This window comes from Plodia interpunctella, chromosome 26 (genome assembly GCF_027563975.2).
Source record: "Plodia interpunctella isolate USDA-ARS_2022_Savannah chromosome 26, ilPloInte3.2, whole genome shotgun sequence".
Classification (NCBI taxonomy): Eukaryota; Metazoa; Arthropoda; class Insecta; order Lepidoptera; family Pyralidae; genus Plodia; species Plodia interpunctella.
The window spans coordinates 3,189,212-3,216,979 of NC_071319.1; the positions used below are offsets into that span (position 1 = coordinate 3,189,212).

General features: G+C 35.3%; 1 protein-coding gene across 4 annotated transcripts in view; it reads left to right on the forward strand.

Annotated features, from left to right (window-relative positions):
* Window positions 1-19,934, forward strand: part of LOC128681131 (irregular chiasm C-roughest protein-like) — a 53,681-nt gene extending 33,747 nt beyond the window's left edge. For 2 of the 4 annotated variants that reach the window (XM_053764772.1, XM_053764771.2), the window contains exons 4-20: window positions 3,592-3,672; window positions 4,499-4,653; window positions 6,458-6,549; window positions 7,299-7,407; window positions 7,925-8,107; window positions 8,620-8,722; window positions 10,876-11,009; window positions 11,626-11,746; window positions 12,590-12,735; window positions 13,477-13,633; window positions 13,854-14,083; window positions 15,380-15,535; window positions 16,162-16,262; window positions 17,034-17,185; window positions 17,354-17,455; window positions 17,709-17,801; window positions 18,260-19,934. In XM_053764772.1, the coding sequence (XP_053620747.1) occupies window positions 3,592-3,672; window positions 4,499-4,653; window positions 6,458-6,549; window positions 7,299-7,407; window positions 7,925-8,107; window positions 8,620-8,722; window positions 10,876-11,009; window positions 11,626-11,746; window positions 12,590-12,735; window positions 13,477-13,633; window positions 13,854-14,083; window positions 15,380-15,535; window positions 16,162-16,262; window positions 17,034-17,185; window positions 17,354-17,455; window positions 17,709-17,801; window positions 18,260-18,297 (2,153 nt within the window). In that variant the 3' untranslated portion in view covers window positions 18,298-19,934. Of the gene's footprint in view, window positions 1-3,591; window positions 3,673-4,498; window positions 4,654-6,457; window positions 6,550-7,298; window positions 7,408-7,924; window positions 8,108-8,619; window positions 8,723-10,875; window positions 11,010-11,622; window positions 11,747-12,589; window positions 12,736-13,476; window positions 13,634-13,853; window positions 14,084-15,379; window positions 15,536-16,161; window positions 16,263-17,033; window positions 17,186-17,353; window positions 17,456-17,708; window positions 17,802-18,259 lie in introns of all 4 variants that reach the window. The other 2 variants (XM_053764770.1, XM_053764769.1) reach the window with 1 other exon arrangement.
* Window positions 19,935-27,768: the final 7,834 nt, after the last annotated feature.

A 27,768-nucleotide genomic window follows, 5' to 3' on the forward strand; every position in this document is an offset into this window, starting at 1 on the left:
TCGCTCCCGTGGGAATTTCGGAATAAAAAGCACCCTATGTGTTATTTCAGGTAAAAATTGGTAAAATGTAACCCGTGTCAACAATCGGTCTAGTAGTTTTTGCGTGAAAGACTAACAAAACACACATACATCCTCACGAACTTTCGCATTTAATATTAGTTATAAATATTCATTTATGATTTCATAGGTAAATATATATAAATATATCTATTTAGTATGTACCAATCAGGATATTTACTATTTCCCACGGAAGCGACAGGATGAAAATCGTTAGAATATGTGTGAATTTACAGCGTTTATGTACGGGCAGTTATTAAAACGTCAACGCTTTTCCCATGTTAATATATATGTAAAGTAAAATATATAAATTATAATTAATGGAAATTTCCACGTCGGGATTTGATTTTTCTATATTTTATTTTTTGTTGTGTCATGTTTACTTTTCCGGCATTTTGAAATAGTGTTATTATTAATGTCTTTAATCCCCTTGAAGGAACTAGTGCCAAAAAATCTTTTTTTATTTCCATCTTACCGATTGAATTCGGGGCTGTGACACCGCGAAGCATCCCGGGGTCAGTTTAAAAATAAACCTTAAAATTAAGAAGATTCAGCTACGATTTTACCACTGAAGCAGCCGGAATTTAGACAGCCGAATTTTTCTCAACAGCATTCCCAAGCGGTTGTCACCAGGAAGTTTATAAAATCACAGCTCAATCTTTAAAACTTATTTAGACAGAGGACTTCTTTTCTCTGTTGCATCTCGCTGTCTGTTCGCGATAAACTCCAAAACTATCTATGGATTTTCATGCAGTTTTCACCAAATAGATTGTGCGATTGTGTGTACTGACGAGGGTTTAGGTGTTTAATTTATTATGTTTTTACTCGAACGAAGCCGGGACCGGCCGCTAGTCTATTACATACATATAATAAAACTGTATGTGGGCTATGTCTGTTCGCGCAAAGCGTAAAATCTACTGGATTAGTCGACTACTTTTTCTCATTTTATATAGCGGATGGTCTAATTTAAAGTCATGTATAGGTTTAATCCCAATACATACTTCTTTAAACTTAATCAATATATGAGTGGACGCATGAATAAAACGCGGGTGAAGGCTCCGGCAAAAACTAGTTTCATGATAAAATCACAGTAGAGACGAAGTAGAATCTGATCCTCTTGAAATCATATAACGTCTTCTTCATGCTCATGCATTAATTTATTATCATAACAAGCACACATCAGACAGTAGCGTAGAAGCAAGATATTTTTAGACGTCATCAGGTCATCGACCGCGAATTCGCATTTATTGTTTGACGTACATGTGGTCTCAAGGTGAGAGGTGTAATGTTTGGAAGCTATCGATATAGTTCATCGTTAAAGAATTTTCTAGGGTTCCGTACTCAAAGGGTAAAACGGGACCCTATTACGTATTTAGACTTTACTCTCCGTCCGTCTGTCCGTCATCAGGTTGTATGCCATGAACCGTGATGGTTACACTGTTGACATTTTCGTAGATGACGATTTCCTTGACGACGTATTTAAAATTTATTGAAAGATTTATTTATAGCACAAAATTACAAAAAATAAGACATGTGCACAATTGGTTGTATTAACGCCACATGACTTTTGAGTGACATGACATGAGTCTAACAGTCAACCATAACAACAAATAGTAAAACAGAATTAAATAAAATTTTATGGGGGCTCTCAAACGACGTGATTTTTCTGACGATTTTAAACATAATGGCACGAAGTGTTCCGTACACTTCGTGCGCGAGTCCGACTTGCACTTGGCCGGTTTTATTTTAAAGCTTTTACCACCCACGATGGGTTAAGGAGGTAACTAAGGTGAGTGTAGAAAACTCAACATTTTATAAACTTCTAGCTATGTGCTCTGTCCGCAGTATGTTTGATTTCGGGCAATTTAAAATTTGATCAAAACCGGTCCAGCTTCTTAGTAGGGAACTAGTTGCGAAAAAATAATCGTCTTTGTCAACTGGTTTCTGTACAAAGAATGTTAGTACTTTTTAACCCCCGACGTAAAAAGAGGTGTGTTATACGTTTAACGTGCCTGTCTGTGTATGTGTGGCTCCCAAAGGGATTAACCGATTTTCGTTTAGTTTTTTTTGTGTCATAGATATAAAATTATTCCTAGTGTTCTTAGCCATGTATCATGAAAATCGGTTCAGCCGTTTAAAAGTTGTAGCGAAATGAATATTGAAAGTAATTTGTGTAACAAATAAACTTGTTTGGCAACTGTTTATAAATCTCAGTGTGTAATGTGAATGTGGTTGGAGATGCAGTTTAGCTGTGGAGTCGTAAAAGACTTTCGCATCTATAAATTTGTATGGAAGTACCTATGTAAGCTATACTACGCGCAAAAGAATTTTCCAAAATATTGATCCTGTTTGTGGCGCAAAAATGAAAATTGCTATGTCGGTACTTGAAAATAACTGAACGAATTTCCTCTCCATCCATCGTATCAGAAAAAAATTCGGAAAACTCTTCTACATTTTGATCGCGAGCTAAACCGAATGTGGCACAATTTCTATGTAAATTAGAATAGTCGGTGAGAGACATAGATCGGATATGCAGATAGATAGATCAACTCTTTATTGTACCTTTTACAGACGACACATCCTTACATATTAATAGATGTTGCCCGAGGCTTCGCTCCCGTGGGAATTTCGAGATGAAATATAGCCTATAGCAGTCTTGGATAATGTAACCTACTTTTCTAATGGTGAAAGAATTTTTGAAATCGGTTCGGTAGTTTCGGTGATTAGGTTCCTCAAACATATAAAATCACAAACGCTTATCTCTTTATAATAATACTTTAGATAAGAAGAAGTTCCCCTGTTAGAGTAAGAACTTTTCTTTCTATATGATTTAAGAAAATTTGTTCAGTTCTTTGAAAATAATCAGTTTGCTCAACTGCAGAAAATGTTCTATTTTATATCAATAATTTTCTATTTTAAATGTCTGTTGAAGTATTTATTATTCGTTCAAAATATTAGATATGTATAATCTATTTTACATATAAGTTAAAATTAAAAAAAAATAAACTAAAATAATAAATATTAAATTAATTTAAATAAAAAATTGACACTAAATCGCCGTCGTCGTGCGGTAAAGTTCCCAATAAAAATGTCTGTTGGTACATACAATGTTAGCAATAACCCACTCGAAACGATGGTGATAATTAGGATTCATGATGGGTTATGATTTTGACTCAGACTTTATTGAACCACTAGGAAACCAGGTGCCTCAGGAATAGGTATTAATTTAATTCAAAAAATTAAATATATTAGGACAACTCACACAGATTGAGCTGGCCCCAAAGTAAGTTCGTGACTTACGTCATGGGATACTAACTCAACGATAATATATTTTATAACAAATACAATATATAGATAAACATCCAAGACCCGGGCCAATCGGAAAAACTTCATTTTCCATCATGATCCGATCGGGGATCAAACCCGGGACCTCATCGGTTCAGAGGCAAGCACTTTACCACTGCGCCACCGAGGTCGTCAAGTTATCCAAGAAAAAATCAATTATAAAGATTTTTAATTTATTTTTTGTTTCAGGAGACTACTCATTAGATATAAGGAACGTTTCACTAGAAGATGATGGAAAATACCAGTGCCAAGTTAGCTCGGGTTTGGATGGTAAGTAGAAGAATCATTTTATTTTTACAAGCCTTTATTTAGTTTCACTTGTCCTGAAATCTTGGAAGGTTACTCCTACTTCTCTTGACCTACAGAGATGCATTATTAAGATAAGCATGTCCTGATGTTGCACAAATGATCGGCTCCTGACGAGGGAACTGCTCAACCGTTTGTTGTGCGGATTTTATGTCACTCGTTGAATGCAACAAGATCTCTGTAAGCTCTGTGAAGGCTTGTTGCGTCTCCAAATAAAAATACTATTTGCGACTATTCAGATAATTAGTGAAGTAGAACGGGTCGCTAGTTTAATATAAGTCGATGGTTCCAAATATTTTCAGTGGTAGGTATTTGTCTAATTTCATATTGATGCGTTCATTCAAATACTAACAATGTCAACCACACTCAAAACAAATTTAATTTAAATCGAGGAATTCAAATTCTGCCACAAACATTAAAATAAATTAATTTACAAATACATTGACAAATAACGATTGTTTAGTTTGTGGTTATTTTACATTCTGAGGGTGAGTTGCACCATAAAATTTGACGATGATTTAAATGTCGCCAACTGATGTTTTGACAAAATGGCGTAAGTACTTTGCATTTATCTGCGCTCGTCAAATTTAACGTCACAGTTAACTGTGCAACCCACCCTAATCAAACGAAATATTTGACAAGTACTATCTCATCTGAGCGATTTCTCGGTTACTTCCTCAGGCGCAAAGCCTCGGCGCCCTAGCAATACTCATCTATTTTCCTACTATTTCGTCCCCATTTCTCACGGTATGCCTTCTACTTATCCTAATCTAATAATTTTTGCCTCCAGCATCCCAAGAAGCGATCAGATCAAGATACGCACATCTTACAGTCCTCGTCGCACCTGACCCTCCTCGCATCATTCAGGGAGCTTTCATTGATGCGACGGAAGGACAAACGGTCAACATAGAGTGCGTGTCGATGGGAGGGAAACCACCGGCAGAGGTTAGTTAATGACAACGGCAAAGAATAAATATATAATTAATTAATTAATATATTAGAACACATCACACAGATTGAGGTAGCCCCAAAGTAAGTTCTAGACTTATGTTATGGGATACTAACTCAACGATACTATGTTTTATAATATATACATATACAGATAAACATCCAAGACTTAGGCCAATCAGAAAAAGATCATTTTCCGTCATGACCCGACCGGGGATCGAATCCGGGACCGCTCGGTTCAGAGGCAAGCACTTTACCACTGCGCCACCGAGGCCGTCATAGACAATGAACAGACGTAACCACACGATCAACATGTGGTGATCCATGGGTAAAGGTACCTCCGGTCACAGTCACTTACGACGTAATATAGGCATCTTCAACAAATATAAAACTGAATAAAGAAATGTCCACGACTCAGAAGTTGCTGGCATAGCTGACGATTTCCAAACGGCCGTACGCACATTTTTCAATCATACGTTAAGCACAGTCTCGATTATATTCACTTTCAAATAAAAAATAGGTTAAAATCGGTTCAACGCTGGCTGCTACGATGCGACGGACAGACATATAGATACACAGACACGTTAAACTAATAGTTTAATCAATTTAATCAAAAAGCAACTCAAACGTCATAAACGACTTCCTTAAGTTATCTTTTCTCGTGAAACGTTACATAGTTTTTGTTATTATATCGAGGTTGCAGCGAGTTTTTGGCTTATGTTTAAAAATTATCTGTAATTTTCTTAACCAATACAAAGCATACGAATTAAATACTTATGCTATATTAAGAGTGAGTTGCACCATCAACTTTGACGTGCACAGAAAAACACAAAGTACGCCATTTTGTCTATAGATCAGCGGCCCACCGGTTATTCATTATTTGATCAGTCAACTTTGACGTTGACTTTGACAGACTTTAGACAAAATGGCGTGTTTTTCTGCGCAGATTACAGCTGACGTCAAAGTTGAATGGTGCAACCCACCCTAAATAGAATATCACGATACCATATTCTACACAATGCTACACAATGCTAATAATGCTGTGTTCTCTCGCGTTTAGAATACGATTGTCAAAGTGCATTCCTTTTCATTTCTGAGTATTTACCATTTTAATTTACGTCGTTTCTCATTACTTTTAGTTTGTATATCTTGGGATGAAGTAATTAATTTTATATGGCTGCTTTGTATGTGGCTTTTACGCAAACATGATTAAATATTAGCAGTAAAATTTTGCATTGTCCGGTTGGTTGTTTGTGAAAATTTAATTATGATATTCATATAGCCAAAACGAGAATTGTAAATATTGAGGCCCAAAGTTGGAGACTTGTGCTATGGATTATTGTCTCTTTCATCCTATTTTCCGTTATTTTAGGGACTGTGAAGCCACGGAACCGTGGTCAGCGTGGAGGGTTGACGCTGTTTATAAAATCGTAGTCGAATTTTCGATTTTGTTTTTATTTAATTTTTATGCAGAAACCGGGTTACACGGTTTATGTGTGGTTGAATAGAACTGTGCTATCCCATTTAGATATGTCAGTTCGTTGTCTTTAGTTTTTGACGCACTATCTAACAGATAACAAGATTTTCTTTGTAAAATACTAACTGCGCCTCGGGGCTTCGTTCCCTTTGGAATTTCGGGATAAAAAGTACACTATGTGTTATTCCAGGTTATATTCTATCCGTGCACAAAATTTCATAACAATCCGTCCATTCGATTTTGCGCGAAAGAGTAACAAACACATACATCCTCACAAACTTTCGCATTTATAATATTAATAGGATTTATATTTTTTTTCACCAGATCATATGGGTGAACGGTAACCAGGACGTCATAAAGACGAAGGGTGAAAACAAGATAGAGTTGTTACCAGATGGCCTCAGATCTCAAACAAGGCGAGTAACCATACCATACATAACAATCTCTCAGATATCTCTTATAGTAACAAACTCAGGGCGTTTTGACCGATGCGGCCGTGCTATGTTAATTTTCATTTTTTTTTGTGTCATTCGCCAAAACGATGATTTTGCCAATGAGGAAGGAAATATTTCAAAAATCGAACATTCATAAAATGTACATTACTACAGTACCTACAGATTAACTATTTTAAAGTCAGATATTAAAACTTATTATTGTCTTTGTTTAAATTTGAAAAATGGTAATGACAGCGCGGCCGCAGCCCCTTGTCGAAAGAGATAGAAACGCTCTGAGAAACACCCCACAATAACGAGTATATATTTATGTTACGGCTAAACTCCGAAGTGTGATGTACACGAGTTAGCCTAATCTTATAAATCTACATTTAAGCAGCGGTTTCCGACTGCACCAAAGTCTATCCGGTAGGCTAAATCTTGGCTTAGCCTAAAAAAAGCAGGATACATCTAGATTTGACCGAAGCCCGGCTGCACCTAGGTATAGTCGAAACGATAAAGGCTAAACTAATGTCTAGCCAAACTTAATCAGGCTACACCTAAGATGTAACCAACTGAGATCGGCTGCACCCAGGTCTAAACCGGTTGAAATTAAAACTGACCGGTTAAAACTAGGTGTAGCCGGACTTTGGGGTTTAACTGTAACATGTATTATTATGTCTGTGTTAGAATTAGACTATGATTATCCCAACTAATAGCTATGCAATTGGCAGGTCGGTATTGCGGTTAAAGCCGACCAAGGAATACCACAACCAGACAATAACATGTCAGGCGCAGAATAACGCTGATCGCGCTTTCAGAGTGGCCACTGTACAGATTGAGGTAAGATTTCTTCTGTAGGTCACTGTACATAGTTTATTCATCAAAAAATAAATTTAGGATTTCAGAGTAAGTTCGAAACTTGTGTTATTGTACAAATAAATTAAATAAATTATTATTATGATAATTTAAATAGCAGCCAAGTTTAAATTACACAATGTTTGACATTTTTACCAGCTTTTAATTAACTTTAAAATAAAAACAATTTTCGAATGGAATCTGGAAATTCCATTAGCAGGAGATGTAATCAACCGAATGAGCTGAAATTTCGTATACACGTCTAGTACTCTCAATACATCTTGTATCTAACGAACGACAATAAAAATTGTATCAAAAATGATTTTTGTAAAATTTGCACCAGTTAACATTGACGTTGACCATAACATGCCGTCGACGATGTTTAGACAAAATGGCGTACTCTGCGTTTTTCTGCGCAGGTTAAAGTCAAGTCATTCTTTAAAAAAATCAGTGATCCCCATCATTATAACTTCAGCCATTTTTTTTTTCTTTGTAATGACAGGTGAAGTATGCACCGAAGCTGAAGCTATCCGCAAAGGCCGGCCAAGTGCACGGGAAAATTTCAGAAGGCTCTGAGGCCAGGTTCCTGTGTGAGGTGGATTCGAACCCTCCACCATTGGCCGATGGGGGATACAAATGGTACATTAATAACAACTTGGTCGTTGGAGACTATACGGAAGAGATGGTGAGCATTTTTTGTTTATTTATTAAGTTACTAACTTTTGCACGTGGCTTCGCCTGCGCGGTTGTCCCTTCTAAACAAAGAATCAAAGCAATATCTGTCATTGTCTTGCTATAATAGTCAATATTTCGGGTTCTAGGTAACATATCGCGATGAAACCTATACCACATTTTAAGTTAGACCATCGTCTATACAATGGTGAAAACCGCATCAAATTCCATCTTGAAGTTTTTGCGTGATGCGCGAGCAAACATATATATTAACAAAAATATAAAAAAAAGTGTTTTGGACAGTTGTAAGGCATCATTATCAAAAAACTTGGGCTAAATTTTAATTAATCGCTTAATGGCGGAAAAACCTGTGCACCCACGCACAATGGCGGCGAAAGAAACCACGAAAACTCTTAGATGAAAGAGAGACATATCGTAATAACTTTACACAAAAATGGATAGATATTTTATAAGATGAATTGGACAATTTTTCCACACATTTTACACGAATTTCCTCTTTCACAGATAATTTTTAACGTGTCAAGAAATCACCACAGAGCGGAGGTGAAATGTGAAGTCAGCAATTCTGTGGGCACCAGCGAGAAAACTATCAAGTTGGATGTCACTTGTAAGTTGCAAGTCTGGACTTTATATATATATATATTTTTTTCTTTCTTAGCTAAGCATGTGCTATATTTATTTGCCCACTGCTGGGCAAAAGCCTCCCTAGTCGCTTTCTTTGGTCTTCTCCGTCCAATGTTTTTATATACCTATCTTTACTATTTTTTATCTGTATTATAAAGATAGGTAAGCGTTTGTGAGTTTGTGTGTTGAGATGGGTAATCTTCGAAACTACCAAACGGATTTCAAGAAATCTTTCACAATTTTATCTCAAAATTCCCAAAGGAGCGAAACCCCGGGCAACATCTAGTCCATACTAATGTTATAAAGAGAAAATATTTGTATATTTGTGTGTAATGAATAAATTCTAAAAGTGCTCGATCGATTTTGATGAAATTTGGAACTGAGATAGACGAACGTTTAGGAGTAACATAGGCTTGGATTAAATATCTCCTTATGACAGACACACAACGTGTTTGAATACTTAGGGACCCCTCGAGAGTTATGCAATACTGATACAAATTAAGATTTGAAGTAGATAAAGAAAAAGTTCAATTCTGTTCGGTGGGAATTTCGGAATAAAGCACCTATGTTATAATGTACACTTCAAAAATTATAAATTGACCTGAATTACTTCGAGAAAAGAATGGTTTTTTGCTCGACTTGCCGGCATTGCTGTGCCCCCAAATCAAGGACAATGAATAGAATGCAATGTTAGGCTTATATATTACTAGCTAGCCGCGCCTTGGGGCTTCGCTCCTATGGGAATTTCGGGATATTGAGTGCCCTATGTGTTATTCCAGGTTATATTCCACTCGTGTACCAAATGTCATAGTAATCCGTCCAGTAGAATTGGCGTTAAAGAGTAACAAACACACACATTTATAATATTTAGTAGGATCAACCTGGGTCGTCGAGCTCCACACACACATTTTTGATGAACTATTTTGGAACTTGAGGAATGACATAGGCTGAAAATGTTGATGACAATACTAGGCTTTTAGTGGTGGCCTTGAAGCGGTGGTGGTGTAATGGTTACGCCGCCCGCCTGTATATCGGTTCGTATCCTCGTGCCGTATGAGTTTGTATACCAATCTGACTCATATTATACTAGTTTTCATAGACCACCACTTGCTTCCGGTGAAGGAAAACATCGTGAGGAAACCTGCACACTGGTGGACAGTTTAGTTCACTAGTGTGTATGCGACTACCTGCCACTAGATCGTGTCAAATGCCTTTTTAGGCGACTTGAATAAAATCTGACACCAGTGTTAGCAATAACATACTTGATATGATGATGAGTGTTATCTCGGTCCTAGATATTTTATCCAACTCTGATAGATATTGGAGATTGGATCGAAAACTAACTATGATTGATGTAACTGCAGCTGTACACTCCAGCCTGATGCGTGTCGGATTATTGTGCGAAATTTTAGTTCGTATCTGTGGTTATTAGTTTCAATTCAACTAAAAACCTACCAATCTAGTAATGGCTGGAGTTGACAAATAGCATAGCGTAGCATTTGTTGAATCTTGTTTGTCGATTACAGTCCTACAAAAGAATAAATAAATATAAATATATAAATATAAATATAAATATATATATATATATATATATATATATATATATATATATATATATATATATATATATATATATATATATATATATATATATATATATATATATATATATATATATATATATATATATATATGTATATATACATATATATATATATATAAACATTCAAGCCCCGGGCCAATCAGAAAAAGATCATTTTCCCCGACCCGACCGGGGATCGAACCCGGGATCACTCGGTTCAGTGGTAAGAATTTCACCACTGCGCCACCGAGGTCGTCCTATATATTTATCAACAATGAAAGTCTACTGTAATCTATCAATAAGACTTCGCTGTCCATCCGTCAGTCTGTCACCAGCCCGTATCTCATGAACCATGATAGACAGTTTAAGTATTCACAGAAGCTATATTTTTTTGCCACTATAACAACAAACACAAAAAAATCAGAATGAAACCTTTACAGCAAATGTGATTTTTCAACGTTTTTATAGATAGTACGGAACACATAGTGCGCGAGTCCGACTCTCCCTTGGCCAGTTTTATTTATTTAGACTTAACATTATTCTCTCTCTCACAGATCCACCTGGCTTCAAGACTCGGCCACAGAGTATAGAAGCGAAAGAAGGGTCAACTGTCACACTGCACTGTGAAGTCGACGGTCAACCGAAGCCAGAACTAAGGTGGCTGTTCTCAGAACCCGGTCGAGTAGCTGTAAGTCATTACCATGATTCATCAGTCACAAAAAGCCCAGCACTTGACAGAATCTTTACTGATTTTCTATAACATGATGAGATATAAAAAATATTAAATTAAAACTGATCATTTAAAGTGACATTAAATTATTGTATATTTGATTATTTAAACACCTAGGTATATGCATTTTTAAATAAAATTAATAAATTCCGAAATCATACTTCTCTTCACAGTCGTATTCCTCATGGCTGAGGGTCGTGGTTATTACGTGAATTGAAACACACACAACTACTTTCTTGGCATTATTAATGGAGTGGTTTGCCATTGCCTTCTCCATTTCACACACAAGTTAGTAAGATCAACCAGTGTGCAGGTTTCCTCACGATGTTTTCCTTCACCGGAAGCAAGTGGTGGACGGATGAAAACTACTATATATGAGTCAGATTGGTATACAAACTCATGGCGCGAGTAGGATTCGAACCTGGGACCTTTCGATCGTCGTCGTAACCATTACACCACCACCGCTTCTAAATTGGTTTTTCACCGATTGATTTACCGAAATCCTACTAAATTGTAGGGAAAGAAGTTTATATATATTGTGAATGATATTTGAACGCTCCATACAATCCAGCAGAACCGAGGGAGCGACACCACCTTAAGTGTTAAGGTGACGCCCGACACTGCCGGCCGGTACATCTGCAAAGCTGTGAGGGATGCCGAGAAGGCTGAAAGCGAAGCGACAATTTATATAAAAGGTAGGTATATTATTCTACAAATTTTATACATTAATCTTTGTGAAATTGGATTTATTTCTTCTTTTCTTTTTTGACGAAGATTTTTGGTTAAACATAATTTTAAGTTACATTGTTACTAACGAGATATGGATTAATATTGTCTGAATAAAAATATTTAACCCATTTGTTATAAGTTTAACATGTATATTATTATTATAGTAAACAATATGTTGACTTAATGTGATAAAACATGTTCTGCCAATCAAATCTTGGAGCCAAACAGAAAACGGTATAAAAGGGTGGTGCTATAAAAATTATGTCAATAAATGATGGATGATTGTTTTTGTTTTCATGCCAAAATTTAACAGACTTTGATGGAATTTGGTAAACATATAGTATACACCCTGGAATATAGGGTAAATTTTGATGCTAAGTTACTACAGTAACAGAGCTCCGAAGCTTATCCGATTATAAGACCAAGTTATATTAATTAACAATGTCCTAGTTACCAGTATTATCGATTTTATAAGATCTGCTTAACCTCGCTTTAATAATTTATACGTACCCATTTTCTTAAGTCACTTCTTTGGTATGAGATTCAGTCTCCTTTATTGCAAATCATGAGTTTATAAGATGTCATGTAACTTTTTCACATGGTTTTCCACTTCTGTAAGCTATACTAGTTGTTCGCCGCGAACGTAGACCTCGCAAACACATTTTTTTTTACGAAATTGTGAATATACATACATACATACATACATACATTCATACATACATACAAAAAATGTATTTTTGCCCCAAGTCGAATTGTAGACCTCTCAATTATTCCAAATTTCATGTCCTAACCTACAAATTTGATCGTAGCTGCACCAACGATACTCTCGAACCGCACGCAGTTTGGATCTGAAGGAGACATGGTGGACATCGACTGCTATGCTAAGGCCGTCCCTAAGCCCTTTGACGTCAGGTGGTACTATGAGGGCAAGGAAATCAGCGCTATCAATGATTCGGTGTGTATATTTGTTTGTTAAATTTTATTGTTCCTAAGAAGAATTTTTATTCCAGCTAACCATTGGAAGACATTATTGTAAATCTATTTTTGTTTAAGTATTGTAAATCTATTTTTGTGCACATATAAATTTGTGTGCACAAAAATAGATTTACAATACAATTGTGATTTTCTCTATTTTAATTTCCTGTAGGTATAAGCATAATTTTTAGAATATAAATTTTATCTGATTCATTACCTATTTTTTGTACAGTTGCTTGTGATTAGTTTTCTTTATGAACCCCGATGCAAAAAGAGGGGTGTTATAAGTTTAACGTGTCTGTTTGCGTATCTGTGTATCTGTCTGTGTCATCGTAGCTCCCAAATGGATGAAGCGATTTTCGTTTAGTTTTTTTTGTGTCATAGATAATTTTATCCCGAGTGTTTTCAGCCATGTTTCATGAAAATCTGTTCAGCCGTTTAAAAGTTGTAGCGAAATGAATATTTAAAGTTGTTTTTTATTTTAAATTTGTCTAACAAATAAACTTGTTTTCTCCCATTTGTTCAGTCCCTGTTGTTTACCGTGACGTGTTGAAGCTTCAACCACTTTCCAAGTTTTATTTTTTAAATTCGTTCGGTTTTTGTCATCTATTTTTTTGTCCACTATTTTATTATTTACACTATCCACTACAACTTGTTCAGTATCTAACTGAATGCCATAGTTGGTGTTTAGTCCGTGTACTTGACAAACATTAATTTTCAGGATATCGCGATCACCCAAGACATGGACCTACCTGATGGCATGGTCAAATCGGTTCTGGTCATCAGGAATAGCAAGACAAAGCACTACGGTACCTACAACTGTAGCATGACCAATGATTTTGGAAATGCCAACGCTGCTATTGTTTTGAAGCCTTTGAGTAAGTTTATTGAAATCTAGCTTAATGCATCGTTTGTCATTCTCGACGACAGAAGGTTAGTTTTAAGTTTAATCTGTAGGTCTGTCCGTGGACTCGAAGCAGCCAAACGGCTTAAACGATTTTGATCTTTTTTTTTATTTGAAAGAGAATTTAATCGAGAGTTTTGGTAACTATGTTTGGAATTCTTAACATTACGTGTAATGTAGCCATTTCATTACAGAATCCCTCCCTCTCTTCATAATCCTCATTGGCGTCACCTCTGGCATCATAATTTTCTCCGCTTTCATCGTGCTCGTGGTCATCTGCCACAGAAAGAGACGGAAGACCCAGATGAGCGAGAAGCCAGACGTGACCGTCACCACTGGAGATATGTACAAGGGCAGTGATAGAAGTTCTAATATCAGTGATCTGAAGATGCAACTGCCACAAAGTGATGGGAGTTATGACTTGGTGAGTGGCTGGTTTAAATACAGAAACAGATGCGTGTGGTTCCCGCCCTAGAATAGGTACCACTCCTTATCTTTCCTGACTCCATGTTGATATCGTACGAGGCGAAATAAGGGATACAAAGATATCATCGTAAAGTCGAATTTTAATGTAAAGGTTTATTTTCGATGCATACTCCGGGCTTTGGGACGTTAAGGCTGGATGAGAGAGACGGAGCCATGAATTGCACAATTTATAAATAATATCATTTAGCTTTCTAGCCCATATTTATGTAATTGAGACAAATAGTGATAGCATATCGATAATGAGACGTATATTCAGCTTATATCCCTAAACCTAGATTATTTTTTCAATATGAATAGATGGGAAGCACAATCAGTATTTTTTTCTTTTGCACACAAACTAGCACAGATAATTTATTCAGATTCAGATTCAGATTCATTTATTTAAAAGCTTATATAGTCGTATTATTTTATAAGGCCTTTTTGGTCTTTAAAATATTATTTTAGCTGAAGGTATAGACATGTAATCAGTAAATAATTAATTTATATCTAGACCGAGACGATATAAGGGTCGCATCTGATGATGTGATAATGACAAGGGTTGATAAGGGTTTATTACTTAAACCAAAATAATCGACAGAGAAAAATACTAACAATAAAATATCTTATTGTAATCCGATAGATAAACGAACTGTTAGATAAGTCTGTCTGATATGTTAGCCCTTTTTAACACTTGTGAAATACGTCAACGCTAACGGTTTATATGTTACACTAGATGTTGCCCGGGGCTTCGCTCCCGTGGGAATTTTGAGATAAAATATAGCCTATAGCAATCTCGGATAATGTACCTTTCTAACGGTAAAAGCATTTTTGAAATCGGTTTGGTAGTTTCGGAGATTACCCGCCTCAAACATACAAACTCACAAACGTACCTCTTTATAATAATAGTATAGATTTACTGTCTAATAGAATTAGATTAAATTAGATTTAATGTCTAATATTTCAAGCGGTAAGAACATCCATAGCGTAGTGGTGCCCACGCCCGCCCGCTGTCTGGAGGGTGGTGCCCACGCCCGCCCGCTGTCTGGAGGTCCTGGGTTCGATTCCCAGCGCGGAATTTGATTCCCATTCCCAACCCAATATTTGCACCTCTGATCACAAATATTTGTCTGCGGTTCTGGGTGTGTGGTGGCCGTTTCTGTATTTGTGTCCATCGGATTCGCGTTAGAATCCGCGTGCTTAGTGTGTGCCGTCGAGTGTTGTCCATTTATTTTAGTTTTTATGTATATGTTATCAGGAATACCCAAGCTCAGAGAGGTCAGACACCAAGCACCCGGCTGGTCTGCCTCTGGCAGGGCCGGTGCAGCTGCCGACGATCCGCGACGACACACTTTTGAAGTACCGATACAGTAATGACTACTCTGACCCCTCGTACACTGACACTTATTTCAAGGTACGTAGAGTGCAATTTTCTTTGTCCATTTTACAATGCCATTTCTAGAATTCTACGAGAGAAAAGTGTCCTAAGAAAAAATACACTAGGCTAAAAAATTTTTTGCGAAAGTACTGTTATGCCAAAAATTGTTTTTCAAACGCGCACGTACCTTTTATACTTCGGACCCGGGATCACCGAGCGACTGACTCAACGGCCTTCTGTTCCGACGAATACGTGCGCGTTTAATACCTGTAAGCAAAAAATTTAAGCAAAACTTGAAAGTTTAAAATTAGTACTTTATAGTTATATACATATAGTAAGACAAGTTTATTTGTTAGACAAATTTAAAAACCCCCGACTTTCAATATCAATTTAGCTACAACTTTTGAACGGCTTAACCGATTTTCATGAAACATGGCTAAGAACACATTGGGGATAAAATTATCTATGACATAAAAAAACTAAATGAAAAGCGGTTCATCCGTTTGGGAGCCACAGACTTATATCACGAGGGGTGTTATAAGTCTGTGGCATAGTAGCTCCTTTTGCGTCGGGGGTTAAAAACGTAATTATGCTAAGAGAATTCCTTCTATTCTCTCCCTCGAAACAAACGCGTAGTATTAATATAATTATCCATTATACAGGGTCCCGTGGGATACGTGTATGACTACCCACAGGGGTACCCGCCTCCTCCGCACTTGAGAGTACAGTCGCCTACACTGCTAGATGTGCCGCCATCGAATCGGTAAGATTCTACAGTCTTAATGTCACAGTCAGTCTAATAGGGCACAAAGTTGTTTAACAGCCGCAAACATGGTTGCCAGATCCATTTGTTGAATTTGTTAATGCGCTGACCTGCACACTAGCGCCGTCACATTTTTATTAATTTACTTTGTTTAATAGAGACTAAAATGCCCTCTTAATTTTCCAAGTGTGCAATTTTGGAAATTTATTAAATGGGACGCATTTTTCTGAAAAATTACTGTAAGAAACCATAATCTTTGGTTGTGTTGTTTTGTAATTTGAGCGTTTATGCTACTTATATGAAAAATAGGTTAGTTTATCAATGTTATATTAAGATAATTATAAGGATAATAATTTAAGGATAATTCGCAGTGTAATTCGCTTGATATAAAAATATTTTATATGGTGATGATACAATTAGAAAGTACTACAAATCGAAGTGAAAATTTTCTTTTGAATGTACCTACACATGTACGAAATATTATGAAACCGCTGCACCATATTGCTATGTTAACTGATGGTAAGTTTCGAACAATCTTAATTTCATTTGTCAAAAATTATGATTTATTTGGTTTAGGTGTCCCCAAATGGGGGGTACTGCGCGACCTAAACGAAATAGAATTTCGTAACTTTTGATAAACGAATTACTATTGGTTGTACGAAACTCAAATAGCACAGCATATCACAGCTTCTGTCGAGTCCGGCCCTAAGTCGGGAAGGTGGGATCTTAACTAGTGGTTTCGCCGTTTTCACTTCATTTTTCTGTCTGTAGATCACTCCAAGGATCACTAACTCGGAGTATCGACACCGCATCGACGCTGCCGCTTTCTGGCGGTGGCTCGCAGAACAATTCGCTCCAGCGAGCGAAGAGTCCAGACGAAAGCGACGCTATCAACAGCTTAGGACTGCCCGTTGGAAGCGACAGTAAGTAAATACATACATATAGTCATACATACATTTATACAAATAGTCATTCATACACTTCCACTTATTAAGATCCTGACAAACGTAGTGACGTTTGTCTAACTCGTTTCTTCAATACTCATCTTACTTACTTTAATATACTTTTACTGATTGCAATTTTATTTGCAGCGCCCCCGACACCTGTTTATGCGCAGCCTAACGTGAAAACTAGCGTTGATCTTAGATATGCTGCCACGTATGGCAATCCTTATTTAAGAAATAGTTCATTAGGTAAGTACTGAATTAGAATAATAAGATAAATGCTTTATTCCGTTTTATTTTGTTTGTCAAAGTCAAAACATTTACTTATTAAGAAACTGTATTTTTAATATGTTGAGCATCATTTTAAAGCCACGAATACACTAAAGTAAATTTGACGTGCGACAAGAAAGGACGATATGTTGCGCGTCAAATGTTCCCCGTTGTATTCCTGGCTAAAGATGAGTCGATGTGGTAAAGTGTTTTTTTTTTTCAATATTCCTAGGTTATGGTAGTCAAGTGCACACAGCCAAGCCGGCGGCGACGCCAGCTCCTCCACCCTACTCCGCAGTCAGGAGTTCAGTTGTTTTACCATCTGGTAAGCAATATATATATATATATATATATATATATATATATATATATATATATATATAATACATTATCTACACATATATTTCTCTTTTCATAAAATATGTTCTCTGGTGTAATTGTAGATCAGACACCAAGTGAAATGGGATAAGGAATGATGATGAAGAGGATTCTCTCTGTTTTTCGCATTCTTGCGTGTTCCCGCCTGCATTCGGGCCTGCAAAGCCACGAAGCCCGGGGTCAGAGTAAAAAAATAAACTTTGAAATTATGCAGATTCGGCTGTGACTTGGTACTCTTCCAGTAGATACAGTACCTATATGAATTCATATTTTCCATTGAGCAACGAAAATCTCGTCTTCAGCAGAAGTTGCTCTATAACATTTTCCGATTAATAGAATCACAGGACAAAAATCGAGATGATTAAGTGTATTTTATGGTTGCATTAATTAATGTTTTCTTTACAGGTAATGGCAACCAATCTTCACAAGCTACTCATGTATAGCAAAAACTGAGACTCGTGTGAAGTGTGATAAACACTTGAGAAGTGTTTCAAAAGCCAAATAAAAAAGTGTAAATAAAATATGTACTTATACCGGTTTTTAAGGTGTGTGCGTGAAATAATCCTTAAGGCCGAACTCAACTATGCTGTTAACTGATGCTAAATTTCGAACAACCAATAGAATTACTTTTATCAAAAGTTACTAAATTCTGTAGGTTTAAATAGCACAGTGCTCAATCCACCTGGGGTGTGGGGCACAGCATAACACAGCTCCCGTCGAGTCTGGCTTTTTAGAAGCCAAGGGTACACAGGTGTCGTGAAAAGTGTATTAAATAATTTTATGTTCCTAAATAGATTTAATTGTATGACTGATTTGTAAATATTCGAATATAAGTTGTAATTTTTTGTACTTCATGTAGTTGCAGATTAGTGTTGCGAAAGATTGATATTATGTTATATCGATATTTTTCTGAAGTTGATAGATAATTCTATATAAAAAATGCTATTTGAAAACAATATAATAGAAAATTGTACGTATTAATGCAATTAGGATTAAGTATTGGGTTTCCTTGGAGAAATTTAATTGTTCTGTTATAGATTAAAGTAATAAAAAAATTATATTTTTTTCAAATTAGCATCGTTGCATGCTTCAAAATAAGTACCTACTTATTGGCCTAAATTTTTCATGGGAGTATAAATTTAAAAGAACTAAATTCTCATTTCTTGTTCATTGTCAGTAAATTTTCATTTTAACGGTTAAACAAAGTTTTACTTTAACTAGTGATACAAAAGTTTATAAAATGATTTGGTTGTTCATATAATTAAATAGTTAACTGATATAGGTACAAAGGTGGATTTTTCTTCAAACCTAGGGCATTTATTATGTGAATTTAAGCCAAAATATATTTATTTTATTTGCCGTATATATTTGTCACTATTTCTCAAAAAGTTTTGATCGATAAAACACGAGAATATTTTGACAAATCTTTGTAGATTACTTATTTATTATAGACCAAAGTCGTGGCAAGTAAAAGCCGTTGCTCAAAATCTATCCAAGATGATTTTATAATTCCATTTTTCTTATTGTAATAATTATCTCAGATAATAAATATAATATTGACAAACAGACTGAAAATATTTTTTAAATTGTAATATGAATATGTATTTTATCGATATCGATAAGCTTTGTGTCGTCTTTTCCCAACACAGTTGGTATAGGAATGTAATTTATACGCATACATTTTGATAGATAATTCAAATAAAATTTATATAAAAGAATTATATGAATAGAAGCAATTAGATAGAATGAATATGTAGATACATTATCGACATTGAGTATATAAAATCATTGTTTCTGTGATATGAGTAATGTTGGAAAATTAGGCCTAAATTTTAAATGAAATAGCTACAGTTTTTAGATATTTCTATTTCCATGACGAAAAAAGCAATTGAGTCGTGAATTTTGTAATAAAAAAAAATGAAATGTAAAAAAAAAATGTGGTCAAAATATTTTAAAATGTATAAAAATAAAGTATTATTGCATGATGTTTTTGTTAATTGCATGAAACTATAGTTCTTTTGATTTTTACCATATTTAATTACCTACGTACAGTTGTATGAATAAACAGATTTCACAAATATTTTCGTTTTTTTATTTTATTTCTCTATTGCTGTTTGTTATGTGTATCGTAATCAATGGAACCGAACTAATATTATTTTCAAAAATTGATACCTACTTACACCAAAAAAAAACCTATAATAAAAAAAACATACCTATAAATAATAATAAATAAATAATAAATATATGAGGACAAATCACACAGATTCAACTCAACGATACTATGTTTTATAACAAATACATATATAGATAAACATCCAAGACCCGGGCCAATCAGAAAAAGATCGTTCATCATGACCCGACCGGATATCGAACCCGGGACCTCTCAAGAACTTTACCACTGCGCCACCGAGGTAGAGGTAACAAAACTACTACACACGCTAAATCAATTAATTAAAAAATATATTACTTAAAAAAATGTCAAAATATTTCGAGATGTTTAGAAAAAGCAAAAAAAAATATATACAAAAACGCCTTATTTAAAGTACTATTAGGAATAATGACTTTACGTGTAAATACGTACAAGTAGGATAAAACAAAGTCGCTGTCTGTCTGTCCGTAAGTATGCTTACATCTTTAAAACTTCACGGCGGGGATTTTGATGCGTTTTTTTTTATAGATTGAGTGATTCAATCTATAAAAAGGTGCAAAATTATTTATTTAAATCGTTTATTTTTCTCTCTAACATACATTTGAATTTGGAACATATTTTGCTATCGTCAGATAAATAATACTTGGTAGAACAAAATGTACTTCTAAATTATATCCACAAGTTACTTTGGAACAAAAATCCTTCATAATCAACGTATAATACCAAGTTTTTTTCATTCATCAAAGATACAGGAGCTATTTCGCTACACACAAAGGCTCTATCGATAGACAAGTATACGTAGAATCATTAGCTGGAATGGTCATCAAAAACTCATTTTGTAGTGTTTTTTGTCGGCAGAATAAAGTCGGGTGAAACTTTACTAGATTAGTGATGTAGCCTAGAAAACACGTGTCTAACATATATCGATATAAATGTCTGTTTTTCTCATGATTGTGACTTTTGAGGCAGACCTTAGTACAAAGGTCGTCTGCGTGGGTACCTCACTCTCATCTATGTCAGCCAAAAAGCATTGCTTGCATTGTTGTGTTCCGGTATGAAGGTGAGAGAGGCGGTGTGATTATAGGGTGCTGTGACAATCCCAGGCCATCAATTAGGTAACGCGCGTGTGACACCTCTGGTGTTACAAGCTGTGGTGACTACTTACCATCAGGTGAGCCACATGCCTGTTTACCTGGATGGCAATATAAAAAAAAGATATATAAAATTAATAAAAAAATAGAAGTATATAAACAAAATGAGGTTTAAAAATACCAAACAAAATTAATCAACAACAGTAAGTAGTTATTTTTTTAATTATTTTATGAATCTATACTATTATTATAAAGAAGTAGGCGTTTGTGAGCTTGTATGTTTGAGGCGGGTAAACTCCGAAACTACCGAAACGATTTCAAAAATTGTTTCACCATTAGAAAGGTACATTATCCAAGATTGCTATAGGCTATATTTTATCTCAAAATTCCTACGGGGACGAAGCCCCGGGCAACATCTAGTATGGTTATAATGCCAAAATACCAGTTCAAAAATTTAATGAAGGATGATTATTGGTTGTTTTTAGTCGTCTTTATCACTTAAATGATCCATAAAACAAATGCGTTTTTATGAGTGTTTTGAATGTCAAATTGGAGTTCTTAAAATTAAATGTCGTGTGACTAATTTAAAGGTCACTTTTAGGATGACAATGAACTTGAAATAAATTAAAGAAGGAATTGTTTAAGTGGAGAATTATCATCATAAGGTATTGAATTACAAAGAATAGATGATCACTAATGTCTGACCATATTCAAAGAGATCTTGTGTCAACAAAGACATCTGTGGTTAATTTATTACAGTACGCGAAAAAAAATACGTACATATATTATTTATTACGCCTGTTTTCCCATGGAGGTAGGCAGAGACCATACATTTCCACTTAACACGATCCTGACGACTCTCACGAGGAAGCACCTCTATATTCATCACTCTCTCAGTTTAGTTCACTAGTGTGTATGCGACTACCTGCCACTAGATGGCGGTAAAAGTCATGTCAGGTGCCTTAAGGCGACTTGAATGGAATCTGACACCAGTGTAAGAAAAAACACACTCGATATAATGATGACTCTCTCCTCTCCGCTTATGGTGGCTCCTAATACCTTCAGGAAAAAAAGATGAAATTATTATGAAAATATCGACTATTTCTTCGATGTTATCGATGAAATCCCCAATCACTACTCATGAAGGTAGGATTGGAGAATGGTGACAAAACGTTTTGTGTTAATGACACACACTCGAGAGCATTAACTGTGCTCTATTGACTATTAAAATGGTTTTTATATTGATTGTCGGACATTGATTTTATTGGTCTGGCTATAGTTCTGATTCGTTATCATTAAAACAAAACTTTATGGCCATTTTATATACGTTTTATTTAATTATTTAATACTAGCTGATGCCTGCGACTTCGTTCACGTGGCCGAACAATTTTTGGTAAGGGGTCAAAATTATTAGAGAAATTTAATTGTACAGATAAATGTAACGATACCTATACATACAGAAGATGCTCAGACTGAAAAAGTATACTTTCTATAGTTTAGCTGAACTATTATGACTCTTGTTCAGGTGTTCCAGATCTTCGATTTTTATACCTCAACAGAAAATGCTCATCAGACTGAACAACTTTTATTAGAGCGTCATTTCTATATTCCCTATAGTTTAGCTGTACCATCATAGGACTACATCAGGTGTTCCAGATCTTCGATTTTTATATCTCGACAGAAATTGCTCATCAGGCTGAATAACTTTTGTTGTTTCTATATTCCCTATAGTTTAGCTGTACCATCATAGTACTCCATCAGGTGTTCCAGTTTTCAAAATCAATTATACCCTATATGTTGACCAGGCTTTATAGCTATACAACAAAAAAGTTTCGTTAAAATCCGTCCAGTAGATCCAGAGATTAGCGTGTGCAAACAAACAGACATACATAAAATCGATTCTATATCGATCTCAATTTTTTTTTATTTACTTAAATATCTTCAATGTACAGACACACTTTTTTACTGTTTTATGTATTGATATAGATTGATGATCATGTATTTCTGAACCAAGTTTAAATACTAGATATAAATTTTATATACGAGTATGTAGAATTATAGGTTAGTGCGTTATTCCACATCAAGTTTGTTGGATTTTTAAACAAGGAAACTATAGTCTTATTCCTCGTCAATACATCTGTGGTCAACAACAGTTGACCAAGCATACATTTTAACCTGAAATAGTTTCAAACCAAGTTATTCCATTCGTTTGACCGGTCTATCTGCATTTCTGCGGTCGGAGCGTGAAATATGATCGAATGCGCTCAGCTAAATCTAATTGTAACTGAGTATTGCGATTCCATGGGTGGATTTTGACTGTATTAATACTAGTTGTTCGCCGCGAACTTAGCTATAGAATCGAGTTAGAAGCACAATCAGGCCATGCTTATCATAATAATGCATTGTCGTCCAAATGTTAACGTGTGTACAAAATTTCAGCTCAATAAAAGCTAAATAAACAAAAATAAAAGCTTGTGTCAAAAGTTACTTTTTTGTAATAAAAACTTATAAAAAAATTACATTCGCTTCAATAAAGCAGACGCTGCTACATCCCAACGGCTTAATTATTATTTTCGAGTATGAACCCGTTTTATTCCCGGCTCTGAATGAATTCCAGGGTTGCTACAGACAACTTTACGTTGAGTAAAAAACTTAAATTTGAGTAAATATTCTCATTAAGCCTTGAATAAACATTCGATAACAATTTATAATACTACTGGCCTGTCCTGGCTTCGCTCGGATAAAAACTTAATAAATTATATACAACTAAACCTTTCTTTCCTAAATCACACACATGTTGAAAACCTTATGAAAATCAGTGCAGTAGTTTTCGAGTTTATATGTAGTTTGTAAATTATTTTTTTTAATGTTTGTTACCCGATAACATTCGAACCGTTGGGTTTAATTTTGATGAAATTTAAAAGGTACTGTCAATAGAATTTTTAAGTTTGTAGGGCAACAAAATCGGTTAAGTCGTTTTTGAAATATTCACAATTATTATTTTGTAACTCGGTGGCGCAGTGGTAAAGTTGCTTGCCTCTGAACCGAGAGGTCCCGGGTTCAATCCCCGGACGGGTCATGATGGAAAATGATCTTTTTCTGATTGGCCCGGGTTTTGGATGTTTATTTTTATATGTATATGTTATAAAATATAGTATCTTTGAGTTAGTATCCCATAACACAAGTCTAGAACTTACTTTGGGGCTAGCTCGATCTGTGTGATTTGTCCTAATATATTTATTTATTTATTATTATAAAAACTCACCAAAAATGTATTGTGCTCGCGAGGTCTAAGTTCGCGGCGAACACCTAGTTTGAAATAAGTTTTGACAACCCTAACAATCCGACACGAATGCGGCCAACACTTTTGATATTAAAACTTTATCCGGAATTATTTGTTAACAATTATTGCTGAGGAAGGGCTGAATACTGTTTAATGTTTGTGATACGTGCGCCTAGTTTAGGCTGTGCGAATTCACATTTGAATAAATTTGTTGTTTCAAAGCTTTTACAATTTATTGCGAAATATGTGTTTGTGGCAAGAACTAATTTCATTTTATCATTATTTCACTCAAGTTTTATGTAAGATTTTTGTTTTATATTAGACTAGCTGATGCCGCGACTTCGTCGGCGTGGCCGAACAATTAATTAGTAAGTAGTAAGGAGTCAAAATTATACAGAGATAAATAAAATACATTTATACCTATACTATTATATTGGGGATTTTTCCTTCGGGCGCCAAGTTATTCTGATAAATTATGACCAAAAGAAAATTTTGATGCTGAACCGTTAGCTAGGTAATCTCTATGAATTGTTACATATCGGATGTGCCAGATTTTCAATGTTTTAAATATTTAACTGTACAGACAAAGCGTAAAGATACCTATAAGTACAGAAGATGCTCATCAGACTGAAAATAGATTTCGATAGTCAAGGACATCGGGACAGAATTCCAAGTTTATTTAAAAATACGAAGGTCCCTTCTTCATGTTCCTCGGTGGCGCAGAGGTAAAGTGCTTACCTCTGAACCGTGAGGTACCGTGTTCGATCCCCGGTCGGGTCATGATGGAAAATAATATTTTTTCTGATGGCCCAGGTCATGGATGTTTATCTATATATATATATATATTTGTTATAAAATATAGTATCGTTGAGTTAGTATCCCACAAGTCTCGAACTTACTTTGGGGTAGCTCAATCTGTGTGAAAATGCTTGTTTATTTATTGTATATCTATATTTATTCATGTTTCGTCGCTGATCAGATTTGTAGTCGCTGTGAAATAGAGAAGTGAGTAAAGAAGGACGACACTAGCGTTTAGCGCAGAGAAGCATAGTGCCATTTGTGAAGGCAATAAAACAATCGACAATAAGACCAACCTGGCAGCCGGCCAGACAGCCCAGATTACAGAATCTCCGCTATATTTTTCTGAATAGAATATTGCTGTATCAAATAAAAACGAAATAACAAAAATAAGAAAGTCTTCGAAGTTGCTGGCATCCTCTCATCCGTTAGAAAGGAGCTGACATTTGATTGTTGCCTTTCGGCTGCCAAGGCTTGTATCCCTTAATCGCCTCGTACGACATCCACGGGAAGATGTACAGTGGTTTTATTTTATGCGACGATGATGAGATGAAGTATAAGATAATAAAACAGACCGCTACGGAGTCTAATTGTAATATTTTTAGAGTTTTATAGGTATCCTCATACACTGGAGTGTGTACATAAATTATTTTTTAGCTAATACAAATTAACGCAAGAAGGTATGTCTGTATGTTTGTATGGAAATTCCTTTATAAATGTAACGCTCAGTCCTGTGGCTCCCAATGTGGGCAATATTTTATAGAGAAACGAAACCTTCAAAATATTAATGTAACCAAAAAGTAAAAACACCAAACATTTACAAGGTCGCTTCGTTGACCATCTGTCAAAACCACAGATAAAAGAAAATGGTCAAAACCATGAATATGTATGTAAAGACAATCGTTTTATATTCATTGCACACATCAAAACACGTTTATAAAAAGAAGTCCACAATGCCAAAACTAGCAGATGGATTTTCGTACGGTTTTCACCAATGGATAGAGTGATTCCTGAGGAAGGTTTCGGTCTATAATTTTTATTTAAACATAATAATTTCATTCGTATTTCATTAAACATAGAAATTGTTTATAACTAAACTTAAACTACGTTTAAAAAAGTTATTAGCGGCTCGCCCCGGCTTTGCTCGGGTAAAATAATGATAAAAAGTAGCCTTCTTCACTTCTGAAGGTTTTTCCTATCTCTTTGCCAATTTTCATCAAAATCGGCGTAGTAGTTTATTCATTACAAAGCAAAAAAAATAATGATTTTTTCTCTTTATAATATCAGTAAATATATTAGTATAGATAGGACAACTAAATTAACCTAAAATTAAAGCTAAAGTATCAGTATCATATTAATTTAAATAAAAAATTGATCCTAAATCGCCATCGTATAATCCGAGCGAAGTCAGGACGAGTTGTTAGTATAAAAATATAATTTTTAGAATGAAAGTTCTAGAATCTCTGCCTCTCCTCTATAATATCTCAACTCGCTTGGATCACGGCCAAGGTAGCAGATTAATTTGCACGATTTATGTTGACTATTGTTCACGAGATCTGGATTAGAACTGAGGATCATAGGTTGCTATGCTGATTTATTACTAGCTAGTGTCCGCTGCTTTGTCCGCAGCAAAGAGTACCTATTAAGTTTTACAACCTTTCATTTAAATTGAAATGTAACTATGTATCTGGCAACTCAATTTTTTTTTAATTTTATTTGTATGAAAGATTATCAGCTAAACAGATAATGTAATAACAAAAATAGCAACTAATAGCCATTTCCAAATCTTCATTTATAGAAACTATTCAAACAATAATAAAGCCGACATCAATATCATTCCAGCCTCTTTGTTGGCCACTGCTGAGCACAGGCCTCTCTTCGCGTGCGCCACCCTCCTCTGTCCTGTGCCTCTCTCATCCATGTACAACCTGCGACTTTCATTATATCGTCCGCCCATCTCATCGCAGGTCGCCCGACAACTCTCCCGCCGGCCCTAGGCCACCATTCGGTCAGCACTTTACTCCACCTGCCACCATTTTTTAATATCTCGGTTACACTTACACTAAACCTACTAATTAATTGGTTAAACTTGCACTAAAACAAATATAAAGAAGAAAAACCAACGAATTAATATCTCTAATTAGAAATAAGCTGAGAAAAGGTCGCACTAGACCATGTCTGAGAAAAACTTAATTGATGTCTTTAAAGCCGCCAATTTGAATATATTCAACAAATTGAGCTTAAATTTTGTACACACGTTTATTTTGGATGACAATGCATTATATAGTGTGTGTCAAAAATGACATTTTTGTAAACAATTATTCATTTTTATATTTACGATAATGTGCACAGATCAGTTTCGATCCCACATTCACCACCACTGCCCGAAACTAACTTTAATTAAGTCGAAGTACGCACTCGTTACTAGTGACGAATTTGAACTATAGTCATAAAAACTGTATTCATTCGATAACACCTCAACGGTGGCGAAACTGGTCGAAAATTCTAAAATTCTACCCCATAATACACAACAGGCTCTAGTGCGGGACGCTAGCAAAGAACCTCTCCGAAGGACCTCCTGTGGATTTCGTAA